Source organism: Sciurus carolinensis, chromosome 11, assembly GCF_902686445.1.
Source record: "Sciurus carolinensis chromosome 11, mSciCar1.2, whole genome shotgun sequence".
Lineage (NCBI taxonomy): Eukaryota > Metazoa > Chordata > Mammalia > Rodentia > Sciuridae > Sciurus > Sciurus carolinensis.
In genome coordinates, this window is record NC_062223.1 from 111,625,012 (window position 1) to 111,651,599 (window position 26,588).

General features: G+C 41.0%; 3 protein-coding genes across 4 annotated transcripts in view; 1 reads left to right on the forward strand and 2 right to left on the reverse strand.

The window, feature by feature from the left end:
- Alg9 (ALG9 alpha-1,2-mannosyltransferase) overlaps positions 1-3,185 on the reverse strand; it is an 86,648-nt gene extending 83,463 nt beyond the window's left edge. The window contains 3 exon segments of the mRNA XM_047516207.1: positions 153-287; positions 1,978-2,116; positions 2,989-3,185. Of these exon segments, the coding sequence (XP_047372163.1) occupies positions 153-287; positions 1,978-2,116; positions 2,989-3,119 (405 nt within the window). The 5' untranslated portion in view covers positions 3,120-3,185.
- Positions 3,186-16,781: 13,596 nt separating this feature from the next.
- On the reverse strand, positions 16,782-21,255 carry Fdxacb1 (ferredoxin-fold anticodon binding domain containing 1). Of its 2 annotated transcripts, none has more exons than XM_047517135.1 (5): positions 21,060-21,255; positions 20,652-20,808; positions 19,103-19,306; positions 18,772-18,930; positions 16,782-18,135 (listed from the first exon to the last, which is right to left on the reverse strand). In XM_047517135.1, exons 1-5 carry the CDS (start codon positions 21,220-21,222, stop codon positions 16,959-16,961), a joined length of 1,860 nt encoding a protein of 619 aa, XP_047373091.1. In that variant the 5' UTR covers positions 21,223-21,255; the 3' UTR covers positions 16,782-16,958. The 2 variants fall into 2 exon arrangements, with proteins under 2 accessions (XP_047373091.1, XP_047373090.1); XM_047517134.1 differs by having other exon boundaries at positions 21,051-21,255.
- On the forward strand, positions 21,220-26,278 carry Cfap68 (cilia and flagella associated protein 68). Its single transcript, XM_047517136.1, is given in 5 exon segments — positions 21,220-21,687; positions 23,644-23,874; positions 24,326-24,392; positions 24,616-24,732; positions 24,735-26,278. Coding segments are annotated over 5 exon segments (579 nt in total). The 5' UTR covers positions 21,220-21,645; the 3' UTR covers positions 24,857-26,278.
- The last annotated feature ends 310 nt before the right edge of the window (positions 26,279-26,588 follow it).

Genomic DNA, 26,588 nt, shown 5'->3' on the forward strand with positions numbered 1-26,588 from the left:
ATAACAAAATCCTGTCTTGAAAGAAAGAAAAGAAAGGAAAGAAAAAAAAAGGTCCCCTCTTAACTACCAATCTGCTTTGTCTCTTCTCCAAACTGTTTCAAAGACTTACCTCTTAATTAGTTGTGACTGCTTTCAAGTTGGCCTGCCCTTACCTTATTAGTTTGTAGAATTCTTGCATGAAAAGCAGCTGGCCAGGCATGAAGCAACAGGTAAGCATAGGAGCGAATGGCATACACTGGGGAATATTCCCAAGTTTGAAACCCCTTCCCATAGATGAGGTAGTGTGTCTACAAGTACAAACAGATAGATTCAAGATTAAATTGGCCAAAAATCTCTCTTAAGAGGATGCACATGAAGTTTCTGAGTAAAAATATTAACGAGATAAAGGTACAAAAATAAATGCAAAGTTCTCAACTTCTGAAACCAACGGATAAAGAATCAAAATGACCTGATATTTAAAATATTAAGAGCCAGGCATGGTGGCACATGTCCATAATCCCAGCAACTTGGAAGGCTGAGGCAGGAGGATCCCAAGTTCAAAGCCAGTCTCAGCAACTTAGTGAGCCCCTAAGCAACTTAGCAGGACCCAGTCTCAAAATAAAAATTAAAATTAAAAAAGGGCTAGGGATGTGCCTCAGTGGTAAAGAGCCCCTGGGCTCAATCCCTGGTACCAAAAAATTTAAAAAATAAAATAAAATATTAAGATATTATAAATTCTGCAAGACTCCTTGGTCAACACTGAAAGTTTAAATTTTACTCTCTACTTATTTTTTTTTAAAGTAGTCTTTAGGCAACATAGACAAATTCTAAATCTTTTTTTTTTTTTTTTTACTTTTTTTTTGTAGTTGTAGATGGACAGAACACTTTTATTTTATTTATGTTTATGTGGTGTAAGGACCGAATCCAGAGCCTCACACATGCTAGGCAAGTACTCTGCCACTGAGCTACAGCCCCAGCCCCAATTCTAAATCCTATAGTTTCCTTAAACTACCCATACTAACCATCATTTCTCCATTTTTTTATGTAAAATATGATCAGAAAAATTTACTTGTGAATTTTCTATAGAAAGAAGCCAATAGATAATGCATAAATATATTAATCAAGAAACAGTATTATTCAATGGACGGATGGACAAAAAAAATGTGGATTTATACAAATGGAGTTTTATGCAGCCATAAAAAATAAAATTATATGACTTGCAGGAAAATGAATGAATGGAACTGGACAGCATCATGTTAAATGAAATAAGCAAAACTCAGAAGGTCAAGGGTCACATGTTTTCTGTCATGGGAAAGCTAAAGAGAAAAAGGGGATAAAAAGGATCTTGTGAAAATGTAAGGGAGACCAACAGAATAGAGGAAGGGGACAGGATGGGAAGAGGGGAGGAAAAGGGGAGGAACTAGGGAGTGAAATTGACCAAATTATGTTTTGTGCAAGTATAGAATATGTCATAATGGAAATCTCTATTATATATAATTATAATGAACCAATAAAATATTTGTGAAAAAGGGAAAAAAAGAAACAGCCTTATTCCCAGCACCACGAAAAAGAAAAAAAAAAAAAGAGAAGAAACAGCCTTATAAGCATATTATTTCATAACAGTTTATTTTGGTACATCATAAGAAATAACTAAAAAGGTTGAAAGAAAGTGGTTGCCTGTGGGAAGTGGGACTTGGACATAAGAAGTAGAATAAGGAGCTGTTTTTCCTCCAAGTTTTGTAGTAATTGTTAACTATAAAAACTATGTCCAAGTATTAGTTTAAGAAAACATTAAAAAGGTAATTACAAATCACACCTCTGAGTAAAATATTGAAATTTCCTCCCATTTCAGTAGTAGATAAGTTTTTAGGCTCTAAGAGGAAAACGTTATTGTACTAATAGTCATACTTGTATTTGATTGCAATAAGAACCCAGCAGCAAAATCAGGTACAAAAAAAAAAAAAAAAAAAAAACCCAAAAACTAAAGAAATCACCTACTGGTTCCCAGTAGTTGAATGTTTCATCGCAGTCAGAGATGTTGCTCAGGAGAGCAGCACATAACCTTGCTGAAAGCAGACACTTGAATGCAGTAGATCCTTCAGGTGCCCAGACCTGTCCTGCTTTGTTTCCAGATGACCTGCTCAGAAGCAACAAAAAAATAAACAATAAAAAGCATGTGTCAGGAAGGACCTACTAGCCAGAAGGACTAAAATTAGGACAAGAAGGCAAGGGACATCAAAACACTTAAGTCATTCACCTAAGAAGGTGAACGTTTGTTGTTCTGAGTAGAATGTGTAAGGAATTAAGGCTTTAATCACTCCTTCCACTTTGTTTTTAAGGCGTAAGTTAATTCATACACTTTAGTTTGTTCCAACTACAACACTGTTTTTCTGAAACCAACTACTCACTCACTTGAAGGCCTCAAGGCTATCACTTTCCTTTTCTTTCTTTCCTTAACAAGGTCATTACTTCCCAAGGCTCTATTCATTTTCCCATATGTTCAAATGAACAGAGGCCTAATATGTTGCAAGGTGCATGACCTCTTCCAATTCCACGTGCTGACAGCTCCTAGCCTGCAGTCTCCTGGCTTGGGGAAGAGGTGGCTGCAGGTGCTGGAGGCTGGGAGGCCACGTAGAAGAGTAAAGGGAGCTTTCTGGGAGAATAAGAGAAGGCTGTGAGAAACAGCCTTAAAAAGCTTACTCTTTGATCCTGCCAACATCTCCCACAGCTCTGCCAACTCAAGGCTATGAAGCCTAACCACTCTGGGCCTGGGCCAAAGCATCCCCGACCCGCACTCCCAAGGTTTCCAAACTAGACAAGGATCCCCAGGTGCAGGGACCTGAGGCGTGGCAAAAACCGAACCCCAACGCCGACTCGTCCCAAAGAGTGGAAGCACCTGGCTGGAGGGGGCCGGGGCCCCACGGAGCGACGCCGCGCGGGCGAAACCCTCCCGAGTAGCCCCCACCGCGCCAGCGGCCGGCCACGCCCCCGCCCCGCCCGCACACCTACTCTGGCCGGTGCTCCGTGCCTCCCGGATCTCGGCTGCCCAGCAGCTCCCGCAGCTTATCTGCGGCCGGGGACGTGTCCCCGCCGCTGCTGCCACCACCCTTCAGGCGCTGCCGAGCCCCTCGGCTAGCCATGGCAAGAGAGGAAAAAGGTAGAATTCAACACGCTACGAAGTCCGCGAGCGCGTACACATAGCTTGACTGGCAAACGGTGTCCGTGGAGGGACAAAAGACCTTGACATGCGCAGAAAAGACTAAATTAGAGCGTTACTGGGCCAATTGGAGCAAATTCTTTAGAAGGGGTATAGACTCTTTCCCCATCGTAGCTATCACTTCCTCCTTCCGACCATAGGCATTCACCAACCTCCCCTTTTAACTTTCCACTTCACATCTTAGCATTCTCCACACCTACAAAATCTGTCCATCTAATACCGCCATTTACCGGTGACTAGTTAATTTGGAGGAGGATATTTCAAGGCGGCACAGCGTTCAGTCAGTAACATGAATATTGCTGGCAGCTTTTAGCCAGGTGAGAAATAAGAGCAGAAAACAGAGTGAAAGCATTTAAGAAATCTGTAGTTCAACCAGAAAAGTGCATGTAAACCTTGCCCTCCTCCAAGTTGTCTTGTCAGTTAGTCTGGACAGTGATGCAAAGCTGATTAACGCACTGGCCAAGGATCATTAATGCCATCATAGTTTTTATAATAATTATTGTAGCTATGATATTTTAGTCACAAATGTATAAAAAAACATTATTTTTAGAGAAGAAAATTTACTGAGTCAACGAGTCGTCTTGTTACAGTACTGCATCCTGTCTATTCTAACATAACATTATTTAAGGTAGAAACAGTATGTCAATAACCAAAAGGAATAAAGCTGGTTATTATGTATAACCCCTAGACAACCCTAAATGCCATCAATTTTGATTTGGAAATTATAATTTTTTGATATCTTTATAGAAAGTTTGAATTATGAGGAATCATTTATTTTCCCACAGTGTTCCTGTGGTATTCTTAGCCTTAAAGTACCATGACTGACTATGGATTTGCCTTGCATTGGCTTCAGGAAGTAGAGAGCAGAAGAGATCCATCTTCCTGCTTACATATGTGAACATAATGTGGAGTACCTCAGTATCAAATCTGATGTTTTGGAAATTGGCATTAGCCCAGATTATTCATACACATGCTCTTCTGCTTTCTGCTTCTCAGAATATAGCAATCTCAGAGAAAGACATTTTCCTGATCCTGGTCATGATCCTGATTTATTGCCTGTATTTACTTCTACTGTGGAGAGCTTCTTCTTTAATGGGTTTTGTTAACATAAAAGGACCAGGCTGGATGCAGACTTTATGGATCAGTTCAGCACAGCTTGTATTTGGGAACAGAGCGATGCCTCTGATGGACCCATTTTTCTTGTGGAAAATGAGCCACCGGCCAATGCGGGGTTGGGGCGGGTTTAGGCTTATCTAGGTTACACTGAGAGGTGACTCAATTAATGAGCAGGTCAATTTGGGCTATCTTTACTGGGCCAGTTGATGGGTGTGGGGTCAGTGGATGTGGGATCAATGCTTTGGTCTCTTCTCAGAAACTGTCATTTCAGACTTGATGGAAATTTCCTCCCCAGGGCCTGTCTTGTCACTGGGAAAGACAGTGACTCCCTCATTTCTTCTTCCTGGGCCACATTATTTTGGGATTTGTCTTTTTCCATATCCAACAAGTTTACCAGATGGAAAAGATTGTCAAGGACCTTCTAGGTTGAGGGACCAGCAAGAGGGAACACAAGGTGATAGGAAAACACATGGTGTTCTTGAGGGAGGAAATACTCCTTGGGATGTTGTATGTGTTTCTGGACTGGCTTCAAATGGGGTCAGAGAAGAGGGTTACTAATCAGCAAACTTTACAGTAGGGTGTGTATCCAGGTGAGCCTAATGTATCCTTACATGTGGAAGAGGAAAAGGGAGGCAGAAGAGTCAGAGTCATGTGATGTCAGGAATCCTTGACTCCAGTCTGTCGCTGTCTTTCAAGGTGGGAGGCAGGGGCTGCTGGGCCTGGTGGTATGTTCCTATGTCCCAGCCACTATGAAGGCCGAGGCAGGAGGATTTCTTGAGGCCAGGAGTTTGAGATCAGCCCAGGCAATATAGGGAGACCCCCCACCTCAAATAAATGAAATGAAAAGCAAAGGAGCCATAGCTAAAGAAAATGTACAGCCTCCAGAAGCAGAAAAAGGTAAGGAAATAAACTCTCACCTAGAGTCACCAGAAAGAATGTAGCTCTACCAACACCTTGAATTCGCTAAGTGAAATGCATGTTAGACTTCTGACATCCAGAACTGTAAGGTAGCAAATTTTTGTTGCTTTCAGACATTGTGTACAGAGGCTTTTTATCTGGAAGCAGTTGGGAGTCTTCAGGAGGCAAATCAGGATACATCCAACTTGTAAAGGGTCTGGAGCCTAAGAGACCAGGTAGGAGCCCATCAGTGTAGTCCATTGTTGTGTCTACTGAGAAGCAGATGCCAAGATGGGATTGTACGAATTGGAGATTTATTGGGAGAAAATAGCTGTGAAATATGAAGGAGAAGGAACAGGAAGAGGGAGTGGGTAGGAAGAATCACAGAGTGAAGCACACAATTCTAAGACAGTTTTGACCTGGTTGTTGGAGAATCTTCATTCCAAAGTTGACTGTGTAAAATTCTGTAGGAAGCCATGGTTTGGGATTGAGCTTCTGCAGTGGGCCCAACAGACCAATATAGAGTTTAATCATAGGAAGGTTTAGCTGGTTGCAGAAGACCCTGGAATCAGTTAACTCATAAGTGAACAGGTTAAGCTGTAACTAGTTGACTAGACGATAGCCAATTAAGTGGTTCTGTATGGCTAGAGCTGGTTTCCTATGAAAGCGGACTGATCACATTGTTGGTTTAAGTTCTCAGAACTGCTCTGGTGGGCTGGGGATATAGCTCGGTAGAGTGCTAGCCTTGCAAGCACTAAGGCCCTGGGTTCAATCCCCAGCACCGCAAAAAAACAAACAGACAAACAAAAAAAAAAACTGCTCTGGTTCTGGGAACTACCTGAATCACTAATTGCTTTTGTTTTGGTCAAAGAAGGTACACTGAATTTAATTGTTCCAAAAAATTTTCCTTTTAACACCCATTAGAGAATTCCCTGACCTATAGGAAAAGACCCCTTACTATACACATGTATCTGAATAAATTAGGAACAGTAAAAAATTAACAATAAAATTGAACAATTGTAAGTGTATAAATGTAACTTAAAATTTATGGATTATTCCTGGTGTGTGGTTTTTTTTTTTTTTTTTTTGTGGTACTGGGGTTCAAATCTAGGTCTCCCAGAATTTTCAATGTTAAGTACTTTTGGATCATTGTTAAGCAAAACCATGGTAATGATACCATTTTCTGGTGATGAGTTCTGCTTCCTCTAATGTTGAAGTTTGAACACTAGAGAAGCATGCCAAGGCAAGCATATTAAGCAGGTTTTATTTAAAAGTAGTAATACAGACTTCTCCAGAGGGGGAGAAGGGGGCAATGGCTGATGTTCTAGAATCCCAAGAAGTGAGTGCACCCTACATCTTTTATAGGTTAAGATCTCTTTTGTTCTCCAGTTCTCCCCACTCCCCCAATCTCTCCTTCCTGCCTATGTGACTAGGCCTGGTTTTGCACGTGAGATGCAAAAAGTGAAAAGCGGATGGGCAGGGAGAGGGACAAAGTGATTCAGTCAGGCAAGGGTCCAGGGGTATTAATTAGCAGCTCCTTGCTTGTAGTCCTTGATAAGGGCAGGTAAATTTGTAATCAATGGGCTCCGGAGATCCTTGACATTCCATTCTCCCAGGGGCAGTCTCCAACTTCCAGAGGCAGATGGTTTTCATGGCCTCCATTTCCTTGATTTGACCTGATCCCCTATTTCTACACTAACTGTAAGAAAACTCACGAAAACCACACTGGACACGGGAAATCACATAAGGGAGTTTATTAAGCAAACAGAGTGTCTCCCTGCAGGGTAAGAGAGGAAAAGAGAAGGGGTGTGTGCTAGAGAGAGTGGAAAGCGAGGAGGAGAAAGAAAGTGAGTCAGGGGTAGAGAAAGCATGAGAAAAGATGGCAGCATGGCTACCCTTAAGCAGTTGAATTCTGCCGGGCTAACAGGGGACCAATAATGGAGAAGATACTTGCAAGCTGACTGATGAACCAACAGCTAGCTAGGGTGTTCACAGACTGACAAGTAGTTGGGAGGCGGGGCTTTTCCTGAAGCTAATTTTTTCCTCTTTGCCATGACCAGCATGACCAAATTAAACACAACATTTAGTATAGATCTCATACTTCTGATACTAGCAAACATAGATTAAGCCTACCTGTGTCTGTAGGCCTTAAACTGACTAAAACTTCTGACTACTGTAAGGTGGGCAGGAACCAGAGATGGGAGCTGATGAAATGCTGGTTATCTAGCAAAAGAATTCCTTCCTGCCCAAGAGCTGTGTGCCTGAGATCAATGTCAGAGCTGATAGGACTCCCATGTAGAGCCTCCCCAGGGAGGGTACTGCCACAGCAGTTAGGCATCTTGTGCCCCTGCACAGGAACACTCCCAGGCACCAGGTATGCCACAGTCATGAGGTCAGTGACATCAACCTCAGTAAAATATGAATTAAAGAAAGGCTGAGAGAGCTTTTAACTTTCCTTTTGTGTGGCAAAGTGGCAAAATGCTTTAGAAATAAATCCCCAATAACACTAATTGCCTGTCCCCAATTCTGACTTCACTTCAGTTACCCTAATTAAATGAAAGCATAAATACAAAGTGATTAAACAATTCTGGAAAGTGAGGTGTGTGGAGGTATTCAGTTAAAGATCATAGCACAACTGCCTACTAAAAGAAAGACCTCCTAACATGTCATTTTAACCTTTCCCTCTGTATTTTGGTGAGAGTAATAGAGCCAGTAGCTGAAGACTGCTTTCAGAGACACAAAACACTAATGCCAGAATATAGAGTGAGAAGAAGAGTGAAAGACTGATGAAATTCTGTGAAGCAAATTTGACCAAACATGAGTAATTGTCATTAATATTGGCATCAGATCTGCTATTTTGCTGCCACCATTATTCTGCCTCCCCCACACCACTTTACTACTCAGATTGTTAGCCTGGAACCTCCTAGTCAGTCACTGGTCCAGATTGTTAACCCACTAACTTCCAGGTCAGTCATTGGTCCGTTGTTATTAGCCAGTGAAATTCCACTACTTAATAATAGCTCCCCTGCCATTTTTTCTCTCTCTCTCTCCTCCTCATTCTTGCTCCCTTGTCTCACACTTGCTCACTCGCTCTCGCTCTCTCTCTCTCTCTCTCTCTCTCTCTCTCTCTCTCTCACACCCTGCAAACACTCTACCTGTCCACTTAATAAAATCTCTTGTGTGAGTTCCTGCATCCAGAGTGGTTTCTGGATACTTTCATTGGTGCCGTGACTCGAATGGGCTCTTCTACCACGACTTAGGTGAGTGGAATCCCATCTGTCAGCCCAGACCCCAAGATGCTGATCTCACCTTCCATTTGCCTGGACACTCTCCTCCACATCCAGACACCAACCTCATTCGGTAAGTGGCTTCTCCCCCGGCTTTTGGTTACCTGGGAAGTAACTGTTGAGTGTCCAGCACCCCCAAGGCTCTCTGCGGGTCAGGGTAACTACAGCTGAATCCCTGTACTGATTGCTGGGGGAGAGCTCTGGGCTGACGGGGGACTCTTTCCTGAGAGGCAGAAAGCTCCAGACTGATGGGCATTCTTTCCTAAGAGGACTGCCTCTTGTGAGACTTACTCTGGTCCTGGTTCTCTCTAGGACATTTTTGTCTCAACGAAAGCCCCAGCACTGGGCACCCAGGTACCCCTACAGGCTTAGCCTTGATGCTTATCTAGTGGTAGTGACAATTCCATGGATAACTTGTCCTTTGCTCAGGTGATTCCCTGGGGGCCAAGGGACACCTCACCTCTACATTCACCAATTCCTCTCTCTCAATGGGTAGCTCGCTCACAATCCCCACCCATACCCCCCTGGGTGTCTCTTAGTTAATTTAAGACTCCCTCCATCTCACCCCAGACCTCAAACCAAATGGCACTTTAGATCCCAACATTTGTAGGGATCTTTTTAATTTCTGAGAGCGCTCTGAGAAATGGAAAGAGATTTCCCCACATTCAAGTTTTCTCTTTCTTGCAATCTTTGCTCATCCTGCAAACTGGATCTCTCTCTCTCTCTCTCTCTCTCTCTCTCTCTCTGTCTTCCTCTCTCTTCCTCTCCTTCCCTCTTTCTGCCTCTTTCTCATTTTCTCATGCTATAATTAATGGCCATTATCATTTTTACTTCTAGGACTCTTGTTTTTCTTAAATGCTGTATTTTTTGAGCTCACAATTTTGATCCTACATACCTAGGTTAATGGTTTTTTGATTAGTTCTATTTTTATTCAATTCTAGAGTTATTTTTCAACATCTGTTACATTGCAATGGAGATTCACCTATAAAAGGCTACAAGGCTTTGCTTTTGTGTTATGTGTATATTGTGTTGTCTAATGTCATGTTGTCTATGTATGTACATGATAACAAAACTGACATAAATAACAAGTCGAGTACTCATAAATTAAAATTTTAAAAATGGATCCAGATACCTTAATTCACATGCTTTAAAGGGTTCAATTTAAATTGGGTAAACAAATGAAAGTAAAATGTCTTTGAAATTACTTACCTCACAAGTCTCTAGGTGGTCAAATTAATAAAATGTTGATATCTATAAAATGTCTAATATCAACTGTTTCTAGGACTTTTCTTCCACAGGAAAAAGATGGCAGATACTATTCAACTTGTCTGATATCTTGTTTTTTTAAATTAGATTTGACATGTATGGGATTACTCAAATGTGTTTGTTAGAGACATCTGATTCTTTTACAAAGTTAAAATGCTATCTCCTTAAAAAAATTGCTTTGTGTCATCACTAAAAACAAGGTTACTAAGACTTAAGTCCTAACAGGTATGATTCATATACAAAAGGATCCAAAAATTTCAACTGTGTTTCAATTAGAGTAAAATGGATTAATTTATCTAAATTCAGAAATTTCATAAGAGTTGTTTCAGGATGTGAACAAAAATGGGGCCAACATATATGAAAGAAAAATAAAAGGTTCTAGGTACAAAAATATATTTAGTAGAAGGGAGAAGAAAATGTTTCTAGGTAGGAAAGTCCTTCTGTGATGAAACCCGGGATGGGATCCATGGTCATTTCCTGCTGGCTCTCCCCTCATGGGGATCCAAGCTGCCCTGACCATGCCCCCTCCTCCCTGGCCAATATTCACCATGGAGTGTTTCTGCCTCTTGCCATTGCCCACCTCCTTGCCCACCACAGAATTTGACTCTGGACAGCCTTCCCTGTACTGATGGTGAGTCCTCAGAGCTCTTCTACAGTGGCCCTGAACACACACACACACTCTCTCTCTCTCTCTCTCTCTCTCTCTCTCTCTCTCTGAAAACCCCAGCACTGGGTCTCCCTTGGCTTTGGCCACAGACTTGTCAGGGACAGTGACGACTCCCACTGATGGTCTGCTCCTACATGGGAAATCAGAGAGGTGGTGGGGACACCCCTTCCTCTCCTGTTTCCCTTCTCCAGGCTCCTGAGAACTCTTAGCCATGGGCTCTGCCCAATTTAAACTTCTCTGTGACCCCGACCCCCAACCCTTTGACTGTCTCCTCAAAAACATTCGGCCTCTCCATTTGACTCCAGAACTCAAACCTCACAGGCTCCAATATAAGTTAGATATATCATTTAATGTTCGACAACAGGACCTGTTAGAGCCTGATTTGTTTAAAGGTTAATATCCTGAAGAATGAAAGCATTTTGCCACTTTGCCACACAAAAGGAAAGTTAAAAGCTCTCTCAGCCATTCCTTGATTTATGTTTTGGATGTAATGTCATTGTGTTAACTAACATTCATATAGACTCAGGAAACAATGCATGTAAACTTTGTAAAATGATGTTTAAAGAGGAGGCGAAGATCAACTTCAGAACTAGAACCCTTTACCTAAGATTTGTAAAGAGCCCTGCCTTACGTGAGGATAAGGGTCTGCCTCCCACCCTGCTGCATGTCAGAATGGCTCCAAAAGAAGCCAGACTTCAGCTTATTTAAAGTTATATTCAAAAGATTATTTTTGTTGTAAAATTACTGTGATCTCAAATGGGATGTAATGTATAGCTCAGTCAAAATTCAAGATAGCTATTACACAAACTAAATGTTTTACTGTTGTTAATTCCATTTTGTGTTTTTCTTGTAAACTTGCCTGATTAATGTTTTGCAGAAGTACTACTTCAAGAACAAATGACCTAAATTAATTTAATAAGCCATCACCTATAGGACAGATAAAATAATATAGACCCCAATTAAATAAAAGGGGGTAAATAACTGTAAAATCATAAACATTAAATTTAAAACCCAGTACTCTTACTTTATGACTGGTGAGACTAGCTTGCTGAATGTTTAAGATCAGACTGAGATTAAAATACAGGGGCCAAGAAAACCAATATTTGGTTCTTGCCCTCTCAGTCAGCCTGAACACCCAGGGAATGGGAGAGCTTCTCTAAGGAGCTTTGCAACTCTGGGCCACACGACCTCCTGATCAGGGAGATTAATGAAACCACTAGAGGTTGAAAAGTCAATCAGTGCACCTGCTGCAAAGAGGAGGGTCATTGAAAAAGGGAGACATCCCTGATGCTTCCAAAGGAAGCCACCTCATCAAGGAGACCCTACCTAGCAAATGGCACTAAAGGAGCTAAGAAGCTGCTCTCAAGTTCTCCATGAGTAAACCCTGTGGGAACTCAGGTGATCCTTAACAATAGATAAGAACAAGGTCAATTTGACCAGCTTGATCTTGAACACCTAGCAAAACAGTTAAAACCAAAACATAGCCATTCCTGGGCATTTAAATGAAGAAACAATAGTTAAATGTAACTTAAGATGTACACCTTTGCATGCACAAGGCCCTGGGTTTGATCCCCAGCACTGCAAAAAAAAAAAAAAAAAAAAAAAAAAAAAAAAAAAAAAAAAGATGTACACTTATGTTAGCTCCAAGAATAAGTAAGACCGGAGGCTACTAAAGAGATTCTGAGGCAGGAGTGCCTGATAACCATCAAGAGAAACTGCCAGAGTCAGAAATTTTGGGTCGTTTTAAGGTCTAGAGATCTTCCTAAACAGAACCATGCCTGCTAAATTGCCTACAGAAGTTCCTACAAGATACGCAAGTTCCAGAGCTGGAAGACACATACAAGTTCACTAACCAATCCGCCAATCAACTACTTCTTCTTCAAGTCTACCAACCCCTGACACCCAAAGCCAAGATCTGCGTTTCACTATTAACACCTCCAGCTCCAAGCCTCTGCTCCCACCTAAAGCCCTCCCTAATCCTCTTTTTACAGGAATGAGACTCTTCACCTCTAACCAGCATGAAAAAGCTACAGAAGAAAGACCATCATCCCACCCCTGGTATCTATAAAAATAAAAAGGGAGGACTATTGGCATCAGCTCTACTATTTTGCTGCCGCCATTATTCTGCCTCCCCCACACCATTTTACAACCCAGATTGTTAGCCCGGAACCTCCTCGTCAGTCATTGGTCTAGATTGTTAGTCCACAAACCTCCTAGTCAGTCATTGGTCCGATGTTAATAGCCAGCGAAATTCCACTACTTAAGAATTAGCTTCCTTGCTCTCACTCTCTCCTCCTCACTCTTGCTCCCTTCTCTCTCTCCCTCTCACCCTGAGCAAAGTCTCTTGCTTCAGTTCCCATGTTCAGAGTGATTTCTGATTGCTTTCAATTAGCTACTACAGCATCATGGTAGGTGAAGGATATGGATTTCCCCTATCTGCAGCTGTTCCCCCACTTGCCTCATCTGGAGTAAAATTGAAGTTTTTGGCATTTAAAAGTCCAGACCTCAGTCAAAGGGAAGGAATACAAAAGAATCTCACACCTGATCCCCGACCCTAATGGGTCAGTGGACCCCAATTCCCTATCCATACTCTTGCCCACCCTGAATGAATCAACCCAATCAATAAACCCAAGGAACCCTGTTCCACCCTAAATGAAGCCTATAAAACCCAGACCCTTGCTTTAGCCCACCACCATTTTCCCACCAAAATGAGCCACTTCAGGTGTTTGACTGATTGACTCCACAGCCAAATAAAGAACTTGCTGATCCAAGGTGTGCTTCCTGCTTCCCTCCTCCATTTGTGCTTATAGTAGGCATTTTACCTATTTTAGCCTTTTTGAAATTTCTCACAACCTTGCTTTATTGAGAAGGAAACTAATGTTCCATAGTTAGCAAATGATGAAGCCATATTCTGAGTACTGAACTAACTACAAACCCATTCATATCCTTTCTATCAGATCAAAGCAAAGTGCTTGGTTTAACATTTTTACAAAGGTACATTGCTGATGACGTAACTGTGACTCTCAGTGATATTCATCTAGTCCCAATGAAGCCAGAATTAAAGACAGGCACTTAGTGTAGAATAGGTGATCCAAGCGGATCGAGAAAATGGAGACCAATTTGAGTCCAGGAAGTTGGAAACCACCCCTGGGAAACTGGAATGGTCCTTGTAATACAAAGTTGCTCTCCCCGCCCTTTCCGGTGCAGCCATTTTCCTCGCCTCCCACCTACTTGTCAGTCTGTGAACATGCTAGCTAGCTATTGGTTCATCAGTCAGCTTGCAAGTATCCTTCTCCGCTATTGGTCCCCTGTTAGCCCCACAGAATTCAACTGCTTAAGGGTAGCTACCCGCCATCTTCTCTCTTGCTTTCTCTCTCCTACTCACTTGCTTTCTCTCCTCGCTTTTCCACTCTCTCTAGCGTGCGCACTTTCTCTCTTCCTTGCATTTTCTCTCTTACCCTGCAGGGAGACACTCTGTTTGCTTAATAAACTCCCTTATGTGATTTCCCATGTCCGGCGTGGTTTTCTTACAGTCCTATTTCCAGAGTCCTTTGGTACTACCTGAAAAGTTATGGAAAATAATATTCCTGCAAGATAACCCCCCACCCAGAAAAAAAAAATGGAGGGACAGTGTGGCTCAGGAGGAGGGAGGGAAATTAGCCAACATTAAACCTCTCCCAATACATGCTTTCCCAATTAACAATGGGCCCTGAGGAGATAAAGCAAACTTTCATCCCCTCCCAGGTTCATCCCCAGCATCTCCACCAAAAGCAAACATTTATCCCTTCCCAACCCCAGTGCATACTGAAGGAAGGAGGCAAATAAATGCTGGGTCCTGAACTTTGACTTTCCCCCATCTCAACCTAGTCCTAAATGGAGACACAGCAAAAATTGAAACTTCTGGGAAACTATGGATCCCAGAGAAAGTAAAACAATGAGTGAAGGGTTATGGAAAATAATATTCCTAGAAGACAGCTCCAAGAAAAATGGAGGGACAGTGTGGTTCAGGAGGAGGGAGGGGAAATTGGCCAAACATTAAACCTCTCCCAGTGCATTCTTTTCTGATAACAATGGGCCCTGGGGAAAAGGGGCAGATACTGAATGCTCAGCCCCAAACCTTGACCTTCCCCGATGGCAAATTAGTCCTAAATAACAATGGGCAAGATTTGAGTACTCATCCCTGGGGTGTGGTTTTATCTGTACAACTAGCCCCTGATGGTCAAAACTGCAAGGTCAAAACTGCACCTGCCCAGTTTCTAATGGTTACATCATCCTCATTGTACCCTCTAAAACCAAAATCCTTCTCTAACTGACATTTTCCTATCCTGAAAATGGGCCCCAAAGGTGCCCGAGTCGGTGAAGGAATAAAGGCTTCTCTGAACCCATTGAGGTTTGCTTCCTGTCCTTATGCACTTACAATGGGCAAGATTTGAGTACCCATTCCTTGGGATCTGGACTCCTATCTCCTCAGATAATGAGTTTCAACCTTTTTATAGCTACCCTCCTAAGTTAAGGTTTTAACTTGTACAAGCCCCTGAGAGTCAAAACTGCATGTCTGCAGTCTTCAATGAATCTATAAAACCCAGACTCCTTCTGTAACTCATGGGCCTGCTCCATACCCAGAAGATGGGCCCTCCCATATCTGATCGATGGAATTCTCCTATCTCCTCAGATAATGAGTTTCAACCTTTTTATAGCTACCCTCCTAAGTTAAGGTTTTAACTTGTACAAGCCCCTGAGAGTCAAAACTGCATGTCTGCAGTCTTCAATGAATCTATAAAACCCAGACTCCTTCTGTAACTCATGGGCCTGCTCCATACCCAGAAGATGGGCCCTCCCATATCTGATCGATGGAATTCGCTGCAGAATAAAGGGAAGCATGCTGATTCGTGGTTTGCTTCCTGTCTCTTGCCTCTGTCATTTGTGGGCCATGATCTTACACTACCCTTCCCTAAAGGTTGTTAAGAAAGCAACTCCTGGGCTGGGGATATAGCTCAGTTGGTAGAGTGCTTGCCTCGCAAGCACAGGGCCCTGGGTTCAAATCCCCAGCACTGCAAAAAAAAAAAAGCAACTCCTGAGCAGACAGAGCTACTAATTAATGCTCCCTGGGCTGCCACTCCCCCTTCCTGCCTACCTCTCCTCCACCTTGGCCCTTCCAGTCCAACTGTTCACAGCCCACCCCCACCATTCCACCAACATCTCCCAGTCACTATGCAGGATGGGGGGAAATGAACAAGATAAGGGAGAAGAATGCAGGAGAACAAAAGAAATTTTAGTCTATAAAAGGGGCAGGGTGCTCTCACTTCTTGACAGACCAGAATACCAGCCACGGCTCCCTTCTCCCTCCTGAGAGAAGTCTGTGTTACTACTTTTAAATAAAACCTGTTCTATATGCTTGCCTTGGTGTGCTTCTCTAATGTTCAAACTTCAACATTTGAGGAAGCAAAACTCATCACCAAAAACCAGCAGTATCACTAACACTGTTCACTCTCCTAGTCACAGATCTCTGTCCTGCCCTGTTGAGGTCTGTTAACAGTAACTGAAGTAGTTTACATAGGAAGAGTTGAACTTGACAGGGCCCCAGAAGGTCATGATTTCATAATGAAACATCTCAGTATTAAAAATGGAGATAGATCACACTGCTCAATTCCCACAGGCAGTCATAAGTTAACAAGGTCAAAATCCAACTTGGATATATCCAATATATCCATTTCCTATTGAAGACTGGTAAGAAGTAACAGAAAATAGCAGAAAGAACATGGCTTTAGAGTCAAACCCAAATGTTAACCCTAAATCTCATACTTACTAGCTCCATGACTTTCATAATGATCAACCACAGAAGAAATATATGATGACAATAATGCCAATTATAGAGCACTTACAACTTGCCAACCTAACAGATGTTGGTCTAACTCCCAAAACCACTCTCACAAATTGATTTAGAGAGACAATGAGTAGTTAAGGGAAAAGGAACTGACAATGTGGAAAATATATAAATATATATACAAATATATACATCCAAATTCCAAATTCTACTGCCTCTTCAGTCACAGAGCATCTGAAGTACAAGATGCTATTTTATTTGTTGTCTTATTCATCACTCCAGACCAAAATACCGAAAACTCCAAGGTCACTGGTTATATTACAGTCTAAAAGTTTAAATGATAAGAGTCACAGATTATCTTTAGGGCAAACCAACAAGTCACAAAGAAAATGGTATTACAAAACAAAACACAGTCCACAAAGGACAGCTAGTTGCAGGTTGTTCTTTTTCTCTATTTTTTTTTTTTTTTTTTTTTGGGTGCTGGGGATCGAACCCAGGGCCTTGTGCTTACAAGGCAAGCATTCTACCGACTGAGCTATCTCCCCAGCCCTTTTTCTCTCTTTTTTTCTTGCAGTACTGGGGATTAAACCCAGTGCCTTGGGCATGCCAGGAGAGCACTCTACCACTGAGCTACACCTCTAGTCCAAGTTATTGTTTCTCTTTCACACCAATGAAGGATTATACTATAGAAATGAATTTACTAAACTATCGAGGTATAACATGTAGCTGTTGTTGAATCTCCTTCCTAAACTGGGACTGCATTGATGCTACCTGCTGCTGGGTGAGGGCCTTATCACAGGTCTGGTAGGTCAATCTGTAGCAGAGACTGACCTGCTCAGTCTTTGGATGCTGAAAACGACCAAGGAATTTTATGGATATAATAGTGTCTTGGGACACTGCTCGAGCCACAGTGTGAAACTCTAGTTCATCAAATCCTTTCTCCTCATCTAACCAAAAACTAATATCATGCACATAGCATGGTGGATACAGGGAATAGCTTTTAAAGGGTTCTATTTCTCCAGGGAGAAACTTTTTTAGGAAACGGTTATCAAAGGTCCACAATATTCTCCAATCAGATATTCCCCAAACAATCATGGCTAATAAGTCCAAGTTTATAGACACCAACACAAAACACTGGTCTTTGTGTGTAATGCTTGTAACAGATGTGATGACAGACCCAATTATCAGATCCTTGGCACAATCTGGACCAAAATTATGAGACTTCACATGAATGATATAATCGTTTCTATTTGGTTGAGGGACAAATTCCACTGAACTGCTCAGCGTTGACCCATCTGACAATGTCTGTGTCAGGAGGCTATCTAGAATGCCCGTCAGGTGATTCAACAGTGATGGAAGACAGTTATCCTTCAGACTTTGATTAAACCCAAGGATTAATAAAGTCTCATGAAATGCTGGCATTGTGAAAGGCAAAATGTGACACTTCTGAAAAACAGGTCCACTGAGGATATACAGAGAACCTGGGAGGAAGTCTGGTGCTTGGATAATGGCCTGAACATGAACTAGAAGAGAAGATCTAAGCCAGACCTTGGCCTGTCCAGAGATTCCTTCATGAACTTCTTTACCATCTCTTCTAGGACTCTTGTGAAGGCTAAGTTCTGAAAATGACACAAGAAAGTCCTCCATTTCTTGTATTGTTTCACCATTCAAAGACTCAGAATCTGAATTATCTTCATGGAGATTAATCCAAAAGGAAGACAGGATGTCACAGTTCCAAGAAGGGAGAACACTGGTACCTTTCAGTGGCAGCAAAGGAAAGGAACACTTCAGTCTTTTAAAAGGGAAAGTTGTGCCCAATTCAACAATGAGTTTCTCATTTAGGATTTGGATAGGATGACAAGAAGATGCTTCCAGGAAACCCCTGTTGAAACACAAAAAAATAACTTTTGTCACTTAAAATAATATTTATAATGTAGCTAGAATTAAAAGCACAAGAGGTTATATAGAAAACAATTATCCTTGCCTGGCGCAGTGATACACCTGTAATCCCTGCGGCTGAGGCAAGAGAATCCCAAATTCAAAGTCAGCCTGAACAACTTAGCAAGCCCTAAATAACTCAGTGAGACCCTGTCTCTAAATAAAATATAAAAAAGAGATGGGATATGGTTCAGTGGTTCAGTGCCCCTGGCTTCAAGCCCCAGTACAAAAAAATAAATAAATAAATAAAAAGAATTATCCTTAAGTTTACCCTGAAAGGAAGCAAAAAAATGGTCTACAAAAAAGAGAGCTATCATAGAGATTTTTTTTTTTCTTTCAGTTCTGGCTATCAAACCCAGAGCCTCAAAAATGCTAGGCACTGAGCTGCACTGCTCGCACAGGAGAGATAACATGTATTCCAGAATTCTGGCAGTCACCAACCCTATAATATGCCATAGTGACAAGTATTCACAGCACAACATCAACAGTTTATATATCATCTATTCAAAATATGATTACCATCAAAATAATCAGGATACAACTAGAGATGGAAGTGATTTCCAACAAAATAGTAAGTTACCTGTTCAACTTTCCTGCAAGTGCTTTTGGTTCTGAAAAGGAAAACCACTGGCCTCCCAGTTTTATTCTGAAGACTCTGGGTTGAGAACCTTCAAAGGGTAGGCTCCAGGTAAAGATATGGTTCAAAGCACCTTCTGTGCGAAAGGACTTATCTTGACTCCTGGCAAAAAAGACATTAATATGAAATCTATCATTATTAAAGAAAGCAAATATTTATAATTTTTCTAGAGACTGATTAAGGAAGATGGCAGGGGAAAATTTGTCTATGGTATTTTTTGTCATCATTGAGAGAGATGAAAAAGGAAAAAGTCAAGGCCTATGTTATTACTTACCTATATCCAGTGCATTTATATCCTGGCACAGCCTCACAGCTAAAGGGAAGAACATCACTTAAAATGAGCCCTCCAAGAGCTGCCATGGCAACCACTTGCCAACTGTTGTGCCATTCTCTCTGGGGTTTATCAGCAGGAGTTCCACCTTGTCCTCTACACAATGCCACGTGTACTTCTCCTTCCTCTGCAAGAACATCTACACAGCTTGTACAGCAAAAAAAAAAAGGAAAAAAAACCCCAGGAATTTATCAGAAACAAGTAGAAATTACCATAAAGGGTAGTAATATACACACGGCTTAGCTGTGAAATAATTAAAATCCAATCATACTTGCAAGATCTACTAAACCTCGAACATACAAGAAAAGTATAGCCAAATGCCTTAACAACATTCACAACTTGCTTTGCATTTGTATTTGCTCATTAATATGTCACAGGAAGTTCAGTGTCTGCAGAGTTCCTATACATAATTCACCGCTTGGGTTGTTTCTCTCCATTTAGAAATGTTTTTCACTGCCTTCTGCCTATCAAAATTCTATACTTTGCTGGGTGTGATGGCACACACCTGTAATCCCAGCAATTTAGGAGGCTGAGGCAAGAGTGTTCCAAGTTCAAGACCAGTCTCAGCAACTTAGTGAAGCCCTAAGCAATTTAGTAAGACCCTATCTCAAAATTTAAAATAAAAAGGACTGAGCATACAGCTCAATGGTAAGTGCCTCTGGGTTCAATTCCCAGTACCTAACTGGAAAAAAAAATCTATACTTCAAATACTAGTATGATTTTAAACTCACAATAATTTTGTGAGGCAGTTACTATTAGTATCCTCAATTTATAGATGAGGAAATATAAGTACCTAATGGAATAAGTAAGTTTTCCTACAATCGTCAACTGTTAAGTTGGGCCAGATTTGAATCCAGGCTGTTTGGTTCCCAAATCCATGCTCAGTCATCGAACTACACTGGTGCTCATTATTTTAAATTATTAAAAATAATCTTCCCTTTATACTACCCAAAAGCACGCTATTTCTACTTTTGCTTAGCATTCAAGGTTGTATGTCTGCTGCTTTGGATTCTTTCGGGCTTTACATTCTTTCCAGACATGGTATTTGAGTGCACTATGTTATGTATGTCTTTTTTTTTTTTTAATTTATTTATTTTTTATTGTAAACAAATGGGATACATGTTGTTTCTCTGTACATGGCATAAAGGCATACCATTTGTGTAATCATAAATTTACATAGGGTAATGTTGTTTGATTCATTCTGTTAGTTTTTCCCTTCCCCCCACCCCTCCCACCCCTCTTTTCCCTCTATACAGTCCTTCCTTCCTCCATTCTTGCCCCCCTCCCTAACCCTAACTCTAACCCTAACACTAACCCCTCCCACCCCCCATTATGTGTCATCATCCACTTATTAGCGATATCATTCTTCCTTTGGTTTTTTGAGATTGGCTTATCTCACTTAGCATGATATTCTCCAATTTCATCCATTTGCCTGCAAATGCCATAATTTTATGTACGTCTTAAACATACTACTAGTGAGGGCTCTCCTCACCTCTGGAAAAACTTGGCAAGTAGTTTCCTGTTCTTAGCTACTCCAGCTTTACGTCCACAGTGCGGAAAGTTGAAATAAATTCGATCAAACTTTCTGTCGTGTGGTTCAAAGGCATTTGCCAGTTGGGTGCAGTCCACACCGAAACGTACCTCGGTACCTGGCAAAGATAGTGTAGAGGCGCAAAATACAGATAGGAAAATGTCTTAAGATCTGGAAAAGGGCGGGGGTGGTGGGGGAGAAACTTTCCGGCTGCTGTGCAAACCAGTCTGGGTCTAAGCACACAGCTGGCTTCCTGCGAAAATACCTACATCTGTCCAAAGCAATCCCCACGCCCCCACCCCTTCTACTAAGAAGCTCCTGAGGCTGGGCGGGGCTTCGCGGAGGGGTGGGTCCCGCTACCTCGCTCACGCAAGCGCAGCAGATTCTTCTGGGCCACCGGATCCCGGGCCAACTCCACCGGATGCTGAATGCAGGTGGCCGTTAGGCTAGCGTTAGAATCCAGAGTCTCACTTAGAGCGGCGGCGAAGGAGAAATTCCCCTCTCCAACCAACAGGAGGCGCCGAGGGGCCATGGCCTTCACTGGTTCACCGCAAGCGTTCTCGGTGGCGCTTGTCCTTACGTCACTTCCTTCGCAGGTTTCTGCCCGCCCCTTCTCCACCAGTCGCTGTTTGCTGACGCATCCACAGCGTCCGGTTGTCTTGACAAACTTGCACTGCAACTACCAAGGAGGACAATGACCATGAGTAAAAAGCAAGATATTCATCCCTCTGTGTTCTCACCTCATCTCTCGGGAAGATCAAAACGCCTTTTAGTCTTTGGATTGCTTTGAGCGACTTCGTCACACCTACATGAGGTCACAAGCAGTCACAAGCGCAGAGGGTTGATACGAGTTCTGAGTGAAAAAAGCGGGGCGGGGCTGAAGCCAAGGAGAAATTGGTCTGTCTCCTGTACTGTTACTGATGCCGCTACTGTAACTGCCTTCAACTTGTCCTAAATGGCTGACTCCCATTTTCTCTGCTGCTCAGAATTTCACCAGGTGCTTCTCCAACCTTCTATTCATTAAGAAATATTGAGTACTTATTATGTACCAGGCTACTGTGAGGGCGTTTTTATGTGTGGGTGGACAAGATGTGGCCTAGTGGAGAATACACACAGCAAAAGAGGCAACTCGGAAATCGTGAGATGTGTGCTTGAGTATAGTAATTCAGAGTTCTATGGAAGCACAGAAAAGAACCTTACCAAGTTTGGAGGCAAAATGTATAATTTTCCTGAAGTGAACCTGAGTTGAAAGCTAATGGGGGGAATGGGTGAGACTTACCTGAGTCAGAAGCAGTGATGAGGCAGAGGCAAAAATGTATGCAAAACCACGATGAAGAAACAGAATGGTTGAGTTTGGCTGGAAAAGCTGAGGTGAGAGTGGGTAACATGAGACTGAATTATTAAGCAGTGTCTAGGTCGTCATATAGAGTGGTTATTGTAAGCCATTTTAACAGCCTGATCCTTATTCTGAAAACAGAAAGCCACTGAAAGATTTTAAATAGGAAAATGACACAATAAGACATTTTTTTTTTTTAATCTGCTTTCCTGTGGAGAAAGGATTGGAGAGGAACAAAGTTGATAGCAAGGAAATCAAATAGCAGGCTACCACAGCAGTGGAGACAAGGACCATTGGTGACCTGAATTGAAACTTGGCAGTGAAGATGGGGAGTAGTGAACTGACTCAAAAATCAGCAAGACTTAAGTGATTGGTTGAATATTGAAAGAAAAGTCAGTCAAAGATAAGCCCCAGGCTTCTTACTTAGACAGTGGTGGATGGCAGTCTCATTCCAGCCCTAGGGACAGCATCACCTAGGTCTCCAGTCTGAGCATTAGGCCTATAGGACTATGTGGGACCTGCTGCTCTAGTATCATACTGTTTGCTGACATCATTGTATGCATCTGTCTTCACAAAGGCACTTGGTGTAAAGGCAATGATCTGGGATGCCACTGTTTAATGCTACCTTACTTGCTTTTTCTCTGCCTGTCAAAAGGCAGGTGAGTTGTGACTCCCAATAATGGACATGTGGTGATAGTGATCTACATTCTTTTTCTTTTTTGCGTGGAAAACTGGGAAAGACCAGGTTTGCTGATATCTTCAGCAAACATGGAACAACCACAAAAGGATTTCTGTAACTCTTTTATGACATTTTTGAAGAAGTCAGTCTCTTCAAACTCTCCTTCAGGGAAGGTATCACATTGTTCTTAAGTTCTTAAGGGGACTAATTTTTTAGCAAAAAAAAAAAAAAAAAAAAAAAAAAAAGGTTGCACTTTTTCTTCCTTACCAAAAAAATGAAATTCAGGTACTGATCATCTGGTATATACAAAGTACTATTGATCGGGAGGGCAGGCAGAGGGTACAATAGTGAATAAAACAGATCCTATGCTCAAGGACCATTCAGTTCAGTAGGGGAGACAACAGATATACTTGAAGAACTCTAACATAATAGAAAGATGTAAGTACAGTGAAAAGTAAAGATAAAGTTCTATGTGAGATGAAAGGAAAGAAGTTCAGGGAAGATATCATTTGAGTGGTCCTAGAAGGAAGGAATTTATCATCAATTGATTATTGTGTTATCTGGTTATTCAATTCTATTTTCTTCTCATGTTCTATCTGTAGCAATACCCTCAGTCCCTCAACTTCTACATCTTGAAATTACTAACACATTTAGTGAATTCTCCTTATATATTAGGAATAATAAAGGTTTTCCTTTTTTTCAAGGTGAGGGTATCATTTATATAGTCACCCATTATTGCTGATCGAGAGAACAGGTTCAGGGGTCCATGGACCTGGAGAGAAAGAATCATAACAACATTAATTTAATTTGGAAGAAAATCTCGAGTGTTAGAAAAGTGGGCTTGTGTTATATCCTGCTATATAAAGCAGAAGGTAGGAAGGGATGACTTCTATTCTCTGGTTTGTGCAATAAACTTTTCTATTCTTGTCTTTTTTCAGAGAAAGAACCTCGTCTGTTTCCTCACCAACCCATGCTGTGGTAGCCTCATTAATGCAGATGGCCATGGCGAAGTGTGGACAGATTGGAATGATATGTCAAAATTTTTCCAGTATGGATGGAGATGTACCACTAATGAAAATTCCTATTCAAACCGTACCCTGATGGGTAATTGGAACCAAGAAAGATATGACCTAAGAAATATTGTGCAGCCTAAACCTTTGCCTTCCCAGGTAATATTTCTCTTTTGCTTCCTTCTGTTTGCAGAAGAAAATGCCAGTGGCCATTTGAGAGGCAGGAATCTAATAACTGCTCAGGTTTTTGTTCAGTAGAGTGATTGATTGGGGGAGGGAAGCAGTGTTCAGCTGGACCACCTATCCATCCAACTTTACTATCAAGTGCAATATTATGTGTAAGTACAGATGAACAGTATACTTTTCCTCATTTCTGTTTGGACTTCATCTGTTAATCTAACTGGAGTTGACTTTTACTTGAATCTCACCCTTAAATATCACCTAAACATACAAAGGATATGAAAGTTAGTAGGATGGAGACTAACAACATACAGGCCTCTAGGCTATCTCAAATATGACAGAGCCCATAAGAATTCATATCATGTTATCCTTTATTTTCTGATATTAGTTATAGACTTGTAATTTTTAACCTAAGAATTTTTCTTTCCAGTTTGGACACTACTTTGAAACAACATATGATACAAGCTACAACAGCAAAATACCATGTTCAACCCATAGTAGGTGGACTAGTTTTTTAATTCTTACATTCTCAGAACCGAAATCAGTATCTGGCACTTAGAAGGAACTGAAATAAAAAGTAAACTAAATGGGTGAATAACTGAACACTTTCTCTCTTTTCTCAACTTTGACAAGTCTTGGTGTCTATTCTCTCAAATAAGCGTGAATTCAGTTACTAAAACTCCTTGTTGACTGTTTTCCATTTGTCTTTCCTTCCCTCAGGATTTAAGCGAGAGCCTCATTGGTTCCCAGGACATCAACCTGAACTGAATCCTCCTCAATACAAATGCACAGAGAAGTCAGTTTATATGACTGACTATTCAAAACCTCAAACCAATCAACCTCTTGGTGTGTATGGGATCCTAATGTTGACCAAGTTCAGGATCCAGATGCTAAGAAAGATCTTCATTTTTTCAGAATAGAATGTAAGAGGGAGCTCATTCTAAAACTCAGCTCACCCTAACACAGTTTCACTCTTTGATTAAATAAAGCATAAGACAGAGAAAATATTCTTTTTTGTTTCATCAAGATTTTTTTTTTTTTTGTGGTGCTGGGTATCGAACCCAGGGCCCTGTGCTGCAAGGCAAGCACTTTAACCAAATGAGCTATCTCCCCAGCCCCTTCAATCAAGATTAAATGTCAAGTTAATTTGATCTATTCTTGTTCTGTATCAGAGGTTTGTAGAAGTCATTAAAATAGCTGTTTCTCTGAATCTATAACCACTTTGCTCTTCTCTGCATTCTGTCAGTGGCAGAACTGCAAAACCTAGTATAACTTAGGTTTTTGCTAGATGTTTTCTCATATAAATCTGGTGGTAATAGTCATGGAAAGTAATTGTCCTGTGTTTTTTAATGAACAACCCTGTTGAGGACTATGAAAAGAACAAGAACTTTGTTAAAAATTTTTAGAAAGAATTTAAAACACGAACAAAAAGTAGACAGAATAACCTAATGACCTCCATGTACTAGTATATAGCATCCACCATTAATGACTAATCTTATCTGTACCTACTTTCTCTTTCATTGAATTATTTTGGAGCACATCTCAGAAATACATTCATCTATGATTTCAGTATATATTTCAAAAAATATATCAATGTCAACTCCCCTCCAAGATTACTAAGGAAACATATTGATCAAATAAATTTGAGCTTATTAACCCACTGGAGCAAGGAAGAACAGTAACTGATGTAGAGTCTTGATGACAGTTCAAAAGGGAGGTGTTAGAGTAGGACACTGATTTAAGATGGATTTTGCAAAGCAGAAGGAAACTGATAGAGGCTAAGAAAAGGTTGTAAATAGTTTAGAATCGGTAAACCTAGGGAATCAACAGTCTATAATATGGTTAAACTTATCACTATTTCCTCTTTTTGTCTTCTGATTAAGGAGATAATACACTATCTAGGGACTCCATATACTGGTATTATCTTCTTAAATAGGAGACAAGAAATATCTCTCATATATTACCTCCCAAACCTTAATTATTTTATATTCCATATATAGATCTGGAATTTATGTTGTATATGATGTTAGGCAGTACTAAGTTTCCAGTTGTCCTACCATAAGTTATTGAAAAGACCATAATTTCACGGCTACTCTTCAAAACCATTTTGTTGTAAATCAGCAGTCTGTGTATATGTAGGTTGTTTCTTGTTAGGCTATTTATTTCTATTCTATTGGCTAATTGTCATTACTTGTATTATCTTAGTACAATCCTTACTTATCCCACTATCTTAATTATAGTAATTGTATAAGTCTTAAGCCTTATAGATCAAGTACGTTTTAAAAAGTTTTTATTTGTTAATTTTTAGTTATACATGACAGTACAATGTAATTTGACATATGCATACATGGAGTATAACCTCCCATTCTTATGGTTATACATGATGCGGAGTTATATCATTGTGTATTCATATATGATATAGGAAAGTTATGTCTGATTCATTCTACCGTCTTTCCTATTCCTATCCCACCTCTCTTCCCTTCATTCTCCTTTGTCTAATCCAGTGAACTTCTATTCCCCCTACCATGTATTAGCATCCACATATCAGAGAGAACATTCAGCCTTTGGATCTTTGGCATTAGCCTGTCTCACTTAGCATGATAGTCTCCAGTTCCATCCCTTTACTGGCAAATACCATAATTTCATTGTTTATGGGTGGGTAATAGTCTATTATGTATATATACCACATGTTC